This window comes from Larimichthys crocea, chromosome XVII (assembly GCF_000972845.2).
Source record: "Larimichthys crocea isolate SSNF chromosome XVII, L_crocea_2.0, whole genome shotgun sequence".
NCBI lineage: Eukaryota > Metazoa > Chordata > Actinopteri > Sciaenidae > Larimichthys > Larimichthys crocea.
The window spans coordinates 18,704,486-18,716,133 of record NC_040027.1 but is presented as its reverse complement, the minus strand read 5'-3'; the positions used below and the strand labels follow the sequence as shown (position 1 = coordinate 18,716,133).

Below are 11,648 nucleotides of genomic sequence, written 5' to 3'. Positions count from 1 at the left end.
GGTGCTGTGCAAGTGTCCATAATCAAAACAGTTAATAATTATGCTGCAACCTCTACATTCATAAACTGTTTACACACACCCCACACTGTGTTATTCAATCACTCATATTCTTAAAAGGAAAACACGTTTGTTTGTTTTTAATAATGTCTCAGTTTTTTCTATAATATTGGTAAACACAAGAGAGGGAGACAGAATGGAACATAACCCATGCACCCATGATGATATTAGTTTTCTGATTCACAGCCATGAGCGTCACTTACGTATTATATATAATACTTCAAAGCTGGTGGATTTGATCCCTCAGTGCCACTCACAAAGTCATTGTCAATGGTCAGACTCAGACTCAGATGATGTCCTAATGTGATATTTACTTTATGAAGACGTCAACAATCATTACATAAGCTCAGTTTTGCTTAAAGATTTTCCTTCTAATTTTGTGACAGTGATTTCATCTACAGGATCTCTTCTGACTTATATAACAGTTTTACCATATACAGTTGTTGTCAGGTCACTTCTGATAGAAATGTTCCCTTTACTTACCCAATCTTTTTCAAATGTCTTCTCTCTTATATACGGCATAGACATAAGAATATTGAGCACCTGTACAATACAGCTAATACAATCTTCAATCTTAGCAATGAAACTCTTATTTGTTTTGCTTCTATGGTAACGTGTTGAGACTACAACAGAAAGGGTCTGATTGATGTATACTGGACTCTTACATTATATTGTACAGGTGTTCACATTATTGCGTCCAGACTCTATAGGGGCACCAGTCATAAATATATGTTAGAGAAAGAATGCAACATCTGCTTTGCGTTGAGTTCAGGGGACGTCAAAAACTACAGTTATTCCAGTAACCACTAGATGGGTGTAAAGGTCTGTATTCAATGTTAGTGTTAACACGTTCAGTGACAATCTCTTGAATACATTTTCCGACTGTAAAAGCTACATATTAATTATATATCCCTGTTGTATGTTGACTGTAAATAAAATCAATAAAAATGTATGTATAAATTAGTATTGTTTACCATTTATTCCCTTATGAGTGGCATGGGGTGTGTGGAGCCAATCACAGCCAACAATGCAATGGTTGAAACACTGAGGGATAACACAGGAACAACAGAGATACATCAAGGCAATCTAGAGCATCCAGTCCACCTAAGTTGCACATCTGTGAAACATATTAAACTGCAGGACCCAGATACAACACATATAAGAGAGCATGCAAAACTAAATCTTACTTATTTGGTCTTGTAAGCCAGTGAGTATAATATGATCACTCATGTGCATGTACCTGCATGTGTGCATCTTCATCCCATGTGTGGGAATCTGCTTAGCAAGTTCTTTTACCGGTGCTTGACTTGTTTTTGTGTGTGCACGAGTCTTAAAGAACACAATGGGTGCTGACCCCACCTGTCTGAGCTGGACTTGGACAACAGGAGGGACAATAGGAAGAGAGCGGGTGTGGGACTGGGTGGTAAACATTGGTCACTTCACCGACATGCATAGATAAACCACTGAAAGGTTAGAGAGACAGAAAAATGTAGGAAATTCTACAGCGGGTTTAATATTGGCTTTAAAAATGTTTTACTCTGTATCCAGTGGTATGTCATAATAATATTTTAAATATAATATTTTAAGCAGGAGTTGAATTAGATTTTTATAGTGTGTGTGCTGGATGGAATCCAGGTATTGAATCTAGTTTTATTCTGACCTTTCTCCTTTAATGAATTTTCACGATAAAGGTTGAACATTTGGTCTTGGCACTAAAACAAATCTCTCACAAATACACACCTGTATTTGTGTGTGTGTGTGTGTGTGTGTGTACCAAGCACATGATGTGTGTGTCCTACTTTATCAGTGTGAGTAAAGGCCGGGTCTTACAATTGCTCTCCTCTCTCTCTCTCTCAGTGTAATAAAGCCTTGAGACTGCTGGCTGCCGTGCGTCCGCATGCTGGCTGTCCATCTCTCAGCACTAAGCAATGCCACGACCAAAAACAAGTGCTCTCGATGATGGTGATGTGAGCATTATTGACTATTTTGGATTCAGTTAGTAATGCTTGGGATTAAATAAAAATGTTTCAATGGTAAGGTAATTTACTTTTACTTTTTTTTCTGAAGTAAAGCATGAAATCCAGTCCAAGGCTGAAGAGCTGAAGTAAAAGAGTGAGAAGTGCATGTTGAAAGACAGCACTATAAGGACACATAGAGCCACTGAATGAAAGTCCTTGTCTCAGTTATGAGCCCACCTCGCTCACTTTTCTCTCTGCTCCGAAACTCTGACGTCTAATGAAGGACTCGTCTATGTCACTGTGACCTCACTGATACTCTGTTTTGCCACTTGAGGACATTTTCGTGATAAAAATGTAAGATGAAACAGCTTCATGTTCTGAGTGATGTGAAAAAAAGTTGTTGCCAGCTCTCTTAACACATGTATGTACACATGATTACGCACATGAAGACAACCCACCCATGCAGCCCACACACCAGCCCTTCTTCCCTTTGCGGTAAGCCGTTACTCATCACTACCCAGTCGGCCAGTCTGGTCCACATAGCCTTCCTGGAATGCCTCAAACACACAGTGCCTCATACAGTAAAGCCAACAGACGCTATTTGCGGCATTCAGTTGGATAGCTGAACTAAATCTCACTGCTGGAAATCTGATTATAGTGCTTCGACTTGTGGGTATATGACTTCATTTAAATAAGAATCAAATTTGGGTATTTGACCATTTACTGAAACAGGTTGTCTTTTAATAATTATATTATTTATCAACATCTCAATAGGTAGAGGGCATATTTTTTCCTTTCAATGCTTAGTATTGGGTACGCCAGCTCTCCAGAGCAGACGGGTGTATGATTTCCACTGTTTGTTTTTGTCTTGGTGACCCTTGTTATAGGAAAAACCAGTCACCCAGGAGCTCCCAGTATTAAGTAGTTAAGCTTCTTTCTGTTGGCCAACCATGGTAACCAATGGAGAATTAGGACAGTGTTTACTTCTTAACCTTCACACTATCTGGGCGGCTCTGCTGGTCAATTTGTCCCTTTAAAATCTCCAAATCCAGTTTGGGTGTGTCACTTTGGGTACTGTATGTCATAATGACTATTCTTCTCATTGAAAATCAACATTTATTAACACTGGGAAAATGGCTGTGGAAAGAAATAATTTATTTTTAAAGGAAGAACTTCATGTTTTAAAAAGACAGTTTATTCACTTTGTGGCTGAGAGTTAAATGAGGAGATCAATATTACTCTTCATTCGTATTCATCTGTTTAATATAAACCTGGAGCAAGGAGACAGTGAGCTTAGTTTAGCATAAAGACTGGAAACAGGGAAACAGCAAATATGGTTCTGACAAAATAATAATGACATAAATGAATGAGATTTAGAGGTGATTTTTAATCCTTTGGACAGAACAAGGCTATCTGTTTCCCCTTCAAACTGTGACCTGGTTCATGTTTAAGGGACAGAGATGACAGTGGCATCAATCTTCTCATCTTACACTCAGCAAGAAAGCAGGTCGGTCCAAAATGTTCAACAATAAGACCTTTTCTACAGGAGCCTTTTGACATGAAATAGTCGGGTGCACATAGGTGATATAATGATATTAATTATGGTTCCATTCCATTTAGGTCAATGAGAGTTAGGGTGCTGCTGTGCTGCGTGTTGCCTCGTAGAAAGGTTCTGCTGCAATGAATGAAACGGTACCTTAATTAGTATCATTTGTTGACTCCACTATCGTACATGTCAAAATGACTGCTGTGAAAAAAGGTCTACTCTTTGTGTTGCCCATGTTGCCCATCATTGCCATTTTGCCAAAGGTGGACTACAGCTGAGATACTTGTCCTTTTCTTCCACAGTATCAGCAGAATCAGCATGGTCTCAAAGCAACGCCACAGACTCCATCCATGACCCGAAGCCTTGGGTTTCCACCTTCTAATTGTTTAATTACAGTGCTTACCTGCAGAGGATGTGACCTCAGCTTGGTGTTCACTCTTGTGGATGAACCTTGCAGCATCCCTGGCTGCAGTGCTGGAGGCTTGGGGATTTCCTATAGGTGTCTAGAGGGCAGTGGGATGTTTATTCAGGCAGAAACTTTAAGAACAGTACATCCTTAATCACGTCATTGCAGGTCAAATGTGCAAATGCAGGATAAGTATATAGTGTATACCAAGTGAAGTCTGTTTCTCTTAAATGTAACATTTACCAATAAACTGAGGCAGAAAATGACCCTAAAATTAAATGGGTATAACTTATATACTTAACAAATATGAGTGGTTTCAATTGTAGCAGCTCTTTAATTAAGTTATTAATTAATAAAAACATTGCATACGAGTAACGCTCTTTTTGTATATATGCTGTATACTGTGTTAGGCGTCAATATGAATTTTTTGCTCATGAGATATGAGAACCATACAGCAAGCATGACTGGTTGGTGTGTGTGTGTGAGAACCATGTGCAGAGCTTTAGCAGGGCAGTGTAGCGTGCAGTGCAGGAGTGAGCAGAGGCGGCCCAGGCCAGGACAGCCCCAGTACCCTGGTAATCCCTGCGTTTTCAGGAGCCCTGGCCCGTACTTGATGAGCTTGAGCAAGAAAAAGGTTGCGCTCTCTCGTGCGTTTCTCTCTCACTGTCTCTTTCTGTCTATCACTCTTTTATTCCCCCTCTTTTTCTCATGCTCCCTCCTCCTCCCCGTCCCCTGGAGCCACTTTGCGAATGAATGGATTCCAAGTGTTTACTCAGCAACTCTGCTTGTCCCTCTACATTTCTCAGGATTTCATCAAAAAGAGGAAGAGAACTGCCATCAAAGACCAGCACAGACTTTAGGTTTCCATCTGACACAAAAGTGGAGAATATGTTAAGGGGATGCATTGCTGCATCCTGCATCTAACTACAAATGCACACAGGTAGACGGTAATCAACTCATTCTGGATTTTTGGAAAGACGCACCCGTCTTCTGTCTATCACAAACACAACAGTTGTTTGAGCCCCTTTTCATGCTTTCGGGACATTGGGACACACTCACATTTAATCATTATCTTTTACAGCCCTGTCTTACTAGGCTTAAAATCTCTCAAATAAAATGTGTGTGAATCAAGCAAAACAAAAGCAAAGCACAGTCTGATGGATGTAGGCTACCTCAATCCTTGGCTGACAAAAGGACAGGACTATATAACTTTTAAAACGTTAAAACTTTTAAAAAGTTATTTTTGCACAAAATTCATCAAGGCAAGCAACATTTTTGAGAATTTCTCACATCAATGCCCCCAAACCCATTGTCAGTCTAGTTGCTTTTGTTGAATTGATATATCTGTAAGTAACAATATGTTTTTGTTTTTTTTATTCCTTTATGCCACAATGTTTTTGGTATTTTCTTGAATTTGATCTAGATTATCTGATTCAGATTAAATGTGATTCAGGTTACAATTAGAAAACAGCAACCACTGCTTCTGAGAGAATAAAATATAATTGTCTAAAGCTACAGAATACTACAGATTACACAGAGGTAGAACCATAAAACTCCAAGTTACACTTCTTATTAATATAACCCTGAACCAGCAGGCCCTAAACCCTTGCCGAGTTCAACTTCTGGGAATCCTACATCTTCTGACCGTCTGTAACCACACTGTTTATTCACCATAAAAAAAATAAAAAGTTTACAAAAACATGCATGTCTGCATGAATTTTATTGCATTTTCAATACGATGTTTGCAGGTCAGCAGCATCATCCTGATATTGGGTGAGGGGGGACAGTATCAACCATTTTATAATATAGAGTGGAACTGAAGCAAAAAACTTCATGTTGGTATGGATGTGCAGAGTACAGTGTCTGTCCTTAAAACATAAACTGACCACAGTCCAGGACAAGTGTGTAGGGAACACAGAGATGCAGAGAAGTACAGGGAGGCTCTGATGGGGTGGTGGGGAGGAGAGGGGATTAGTAAGAGGCCGCAGGCCCTGAGGCAGAGGGCCCGTTTCCTGGCCTGAGCCCCTGTTTGTCCTGCCTGACCTGGCAGCTCTGGGGGCAGATCCTGCTTGGATACAGCCCGCTCCCACGCCTGTCTGAAGCTGTTAGCCACTGGCTGTGAGTAGCTAGCTGGGCTTAGTGTTGTCTGAGCTGCGGCTGGGTTGGAAGGGGTCCAATCATCTGTCTGTGTGTGCATGTGTATGTGTGGGAGGGGGTGGCAGCTACTTTGTGTTGGTGGAATGAGGGTGAAACAGACATCCAGCAAGGCAGTGTGTGGTAATGTGGTTATGATTAATGATTTTGCACCACATATTTTCATATTAGGCCTTGTGTCTTCTTATATACTTTGAACATCATCTATCTCTGTCTCTTCTCAGTTCTCTCAAACCATCCTTCTATATGAATGTGAACAAACGAGAGACATATTACAGGATAAAACAACGTTTCTTAAAGTAATAGTTGGGTTGTATGATGTACTTACTGTATGGCCAGTGTGCTCCCAGTTTGGAGAAGCAGACAGAAGTCCTGGTACAAACGTTGAGCAAAGCACTGCTGTGGACAGGTACAGCAGAAAATCATATTATAGCCAAATAAAAAATTTTTATTTTTTATTTTACACTATAGTGAATCTATTCTCATCCCTTTATCTTGGCTTTTAATCTGCGCCTAAGCACTAAGAACTGTGTATATTACACCGCAGATATGACAGCAAGTATAAACAGTGAAAATATGTTAACTTCAGCATAACAGATTTTTTTTATGTGGCTAAAATATGTTTTGCTGTTTTGTTGACCCTGTCTACAGCAGTCCTTCGCTTTACTTCCATGCCAGAACCTCCGTCTGCTTCTCCAAACTGGGAACACACTGACCGCTGTCTACTGTAGGTAACATACTGACAATGCATGTATGTACCTCATACAACCCCATTTCTATGATATCTGAACTACACCTTTGTTAAGATGTTCGACCAATAGATATTGAGTAGAGCAGCTTCAGTGCGCTCTCCACACAATTCCTCTGAGATATACCCTTATTTGGTGTTTTGTTGATGATGGTGGAAAACACAGAGATCTGGTGACTGTAAATAACGTCATTTGATTCATTCGTCAAACACTGAGTGACCATTATTAACTTTGCAATGCTGCTCCGTTTCTTTAATTTGTTACCCAATCAAGGGTTTAAGAACGGAGGTTGTTGTATGCTGGACAGATTGTAAAGTCTCTTTGTGATTGGTGATATTGGACTCTATGGATAAAATGAACTTATCTGTCCTCAGGTTATTAAATATCCATGCAGCATGAAGTCAGTCGGCCTCACTTGGCTCAGTCCAGGCATCATATCACCCACAACATCTCTCCCCATGTTGTTAAAAGTGATGGCAGCAGGTCAACTCTCTGTATCTCTTACCTTTTGTAATCACCCCCAACCATCTATTTGCCTAAATAACAATTAGAAGCACTATCGCATGCTGTGTTTAAAGGGTGTATACCAACTGTGTGCACAACTGTGTTTTCACTTAAAAATCCATAAGATAACACCTCTCCTCTCTGGCCAGGGCACTGTTTGATTATCCCTCTCCAAAAATGAAAATGAAATGAAGGGATATTTACTTTTCTTTCCCAAAAGCTTTGATAGCTCAATTGCTTGTTTTCAGTGGCTTGTTATTATTTTTCAATTGGTGGATTGGCTGTTGGGTTTGGAGTAGCACAGAGAAGCTCTGCGAGTGTTGTTTCTGCACTGGGTACACACAGAGCTGTCAGTGAAAGCACAGAGACAGACAGAGAGAGAAGGGGTCATCAGTAAATCAAACATTAAAGACTACAATCTAGTGATGTTCCAGCATGGCTTTCACCACATTATTAAGTCAGGCTTTATGAGTACTTACAAAACTACCCAAATACTTATGGGCTATATGTTACCATGGACTTATAAAAGGCCTCAAAATAAAATAGTAGGACAGAAATTAAATTACTGCAACAGTAAAAGAGAAATGCCCCAAACTCCATAACTGTAAGATGATGATGTGATTCCTCTGTCTGTGAGTATGAAGGGGAATATTACTGTCTTCTTTTGGGTTTTGTCCTCCTGCCTCCATCGTCACTGGCGTGCCAGTGGCGTCATTCCTGCCCTGCTTTATAAAACTGTCAACGCCTTTCTCTCACCTGGACACACACACACACACACACCACCTCAAACTCCAGGGCAGGACAGGGGCTATTTTTGGCCAGAGCAGGGGGGATCAGTCACTGGTAAATTACGCACCTAACCTGCGTCTTTCCCCAGCGGATCATTTCCACAAAAAGAAGATCTTCATATTGTTTCTTTTATGAATCTGGCAAATTATTCTTACTTCTCTGGCATGTGTAACATGACCGCTGAGACGCAGCACTCGCCTGCCGATGCGAGTCCTGTCGTCATGTCTCCAAACGTGAGCCTGGACTCGCCGTTGCCTCCGCCGCCTCTGATGCTGCAGGCCCGGTCAAAGGACAATGTTCTGATCAAGTCCGAGCCCCGGGGGAACAGTCCAAACACGGAGGATGGAGTCGCTCTGGGGCAGACTGAGGAGCACCTGCCCACCGGGAGTCGCCGGAGGAAGAGGCCCGTCCAGAGGGGGAAACCTCCCTACAGCTACATCGCTCTCATCGCCATGGCCATTGCCAACTCTCCCGAGAGAAAGCTTACCCTGGGGGGCATTTATAAGTTCATCATGGAGCGGTTTCCTTTCTACAGGGAGAACTCCAAAAAGTGGCAAAACTCCATCCGCCACAACCTCACCCTCAACGACTGTTTTGTGAAGATCCCCCGGGAGCCCGGCAGACCAGGCAAAGGCAACTACTGGACTTTGGACCCCGCCGCTGAAGACATGTTTGACAATGGGAGCTTTTTGAGGAGGAGGAAACGATTCAAGCGCACAGATGTGAGCACCTACCCCGGCTACATGCAAAGCTCCAGCGCGTTCACACCAACCCCAATGGGAAGGCCCTCATACCCAAACACCCTGTACGCTGGGATAGGGTCTGGTTATGGTTCTCAGCTGACTGCCACATCCCCTCATCCGGCCATGCTCCATCACTACCAGACCTCAGCCGGGGTCAGCCAAGGACAGCCGCGCATGTTCAGCATCGACAACATCATCAGCCAGCAGTCGGTGGTGCAGGGAGGCCCGGGCGGAGATCTCAACGCCCAAGCGCTGGGTCTGGGTGGAGGTGACCTGGGCACCATGACCTCCAGCTGCTCGGTCACCGGCACCGACCCGTCTGCGTGCTTCCAGACCCAGACTGTAAACCCTTCAGCGAACATGCTGAGCAGAAACAGCGGGAACCTCTCATCCAACCTGGCAGCCGGGTACCCGTACTCCTCTTCGGCCTCTCCTCCACACCTGCCCGCCATGACCCAGTCCAGTTTCTCTCCGGGGAGCTCTCAAGTGTACTGCTCCGGCAACCGGTTGTCCCTGCCGGCCCTGCGCCCGGGCTCCTGCGCCGAGCACACGGAGCAGCTGCTGGGCCTCTCCAACCCCATGAACACCTACAACAACAGCTACATGAGACAAGCCAACTTTGCGTCGGGATTAGAACGGTATATGTGATACATTATTTGCCATAGGGTTACTAAATAGTCTTATGTTAATGGGATTTGCCCTGAACTAGTCAAATAAGATGAAACACATGTTTTGCTGTAATAAGGCCGATATATTCCAAGATGCCACCACAGACTCCTGTGAGAAACTCGGTGATTTATTCTTTGCAAATATGAGAAAACATATGACCCAAGTGACCGAGCCTCATGATAAAAACATTCCTATTTTCTTTTCTTTTTTTGTTTAAAAAGGTGTAAAGCCATTGAAAATCCGTTTGACACATTCCATGACTGTATCTCAGAGTGTTTTATTGTGCCACATTTCGTTCATATTTCCTGTGTTTTAGAGTTTGTTCTGAAGTTTACACGTGTTTGTTTCATCACTCAAAGGTTTCATGTAAATAGTTTGTTGATGTATAAAAACTTTATTAATAGAAACAGAGCTAGCGATGTGCTATTATTGCTGACGACAGGTCGCCTGAAATAAATTCATTTTTACAGTAAAATAAAAGTGGTCTTTTATTTAAAATATGTTTGTCGGTGGAAAAAAAAACACTGAAGTTTGTTATGTTTGGTTTGGGTGTAACTGCAGGTTATTTGTGCGCAATCAAACAGTTAAAAACGTTTTGTTATGAATCCAAAATGATAACGTCTCTGTTTACAAGTGAAGCAGATTGTATTAGTATTAATATTCAAAGTATTCAAGACCAAACCAGCTCAAAAAATACGTCCGTATTCAATTCTTGATCATTTGTAACGACAAAATCAGACTTGAACAATTTTAATATTGCTCTCTTGGGTAAGATAAAAGTAGATTATGAATTTAATTTCACAAAATTACCCAAATGGGTCACATTTGTGGTTATGTGGGTAATATTTTAAACATATTTTAGATTTTGTAGGTTAACAAGCATTGATTTGATAGATTTATTTATAAGCCTAAATATTTTTTTATAGACAAAATGTCTTGTGATCATTATTATTATTGTTAAATTAGACAATGTCAATTAAAAAAAATAAAGAACACAGTATTCTCTAAAGTCATCACGCATGAATTAAGAAGTAAATGAAATACAAACTGGGTAGTGTACAAATAAAGCACAAATGATGCTGAACATGGGTTTACAATCTGCAGTCCAGGCCTTCTAGTCAAACTGAAGGAACACATTGAACCAACAGCATATAGTGACTATGGAGTGAGGGATGTTGAAGTACTTTTGCAATTTGAGTCATCTTCAACATCTCGAATCCTCATCACAGATAAGCTGGAAGGTTGAAGGACTCGTTTGTTTTTCTACATAAAGAATTCCTTTAATTCAAACATATTAAGTTCTTCTCCGTCTCTTTTCTTATAATTAAAGCACTTTATTTTCACTTGTGAAATTGATGGTTTATGTTCCGAAAAACATATATTTTGATTTAATGGTATATGCACATACATACACTTTTCAAGTCTCGATAAAAGATAGGAAGAAAAACAGACAGAGGTACAAATATATATATATAATTCAGAAATAAAATGTTTTGCTTTTGCTCAGTATCAGCACATATCACTAACATGGCTGTGTAACTTATCAGACAATTACACAGGTAAATATTATGGTTATTATGACAAGGCTACTTCCTCGTCTGGTACTTTACAACTCACTTTACTCACACTACTGATGCTTCAAAGTGATAAATGCTACAATTTCTGTGTGGTGAATGACACACTCATTACTGTTGTACAAAAGTATTGTCTTATATTCAGACTCCTATAGCGAGTCCTGTTGCAGTAGGAAACATCATTCTTGCCTCAGGGACACCTGGTGGGTCAGTCTGATTAGCAAATGATCAAACATGGGGCTGAGAAATTTGTAGCTTAAAGTGAAAACTTACAAAACTGGTTGTTTGGTCCGAGGACAGTCTCTAATAAATGGGACAAGACCTTAATAAAGAATAAAGAATAATCAGCAAGCACAACTGCCTTTGATAATCGACATCCATATATTTCATCATTACAGATATTCTGTTCACCAGTATGATCAATATGAGTAACCTCATTACTCTTGGTTCATTTTTGATGAATGAATAAACTGTAACTGTCATTGTAGTGAACAACATG

At 40.9% G+C, this 11,648-nt stretch overlaps 1 protein-coding gene across 1 annotated transcript; it reads left to right on the top strand.

Moving 5' to 3' along the window:
• The first annotated feature begins 7,630 nt into the window (after positions 1-7,630).
• On the top strand, positions 7,631-9,783 carry foxe3 (forkhead box E3). The gene has a single exon (XM_010730244.3). The coding sequence runs from the start codon at positions 8,295-8,297 to the stop codon at positions 9,552-9,554; it is 1,260 nt and encodes a 419-aa protein (XP_010728546.1). The 5' UTR covers positions 7,631-8,294; the 3' UTR covers positions 9,555-9,783.
• Positions 9,784-11,648: the final 1,865 nt, after the last annotated feature.

What these genes read in the sequence shown, in the direction of transcription:
- foxe3 (XM_010730244.3), top strand. Translation starts at nt 8,295, where the DNA reads ATGAATCTGGCAAATTATTCTTACTTCTCTGGCATGTGTAACATGACC.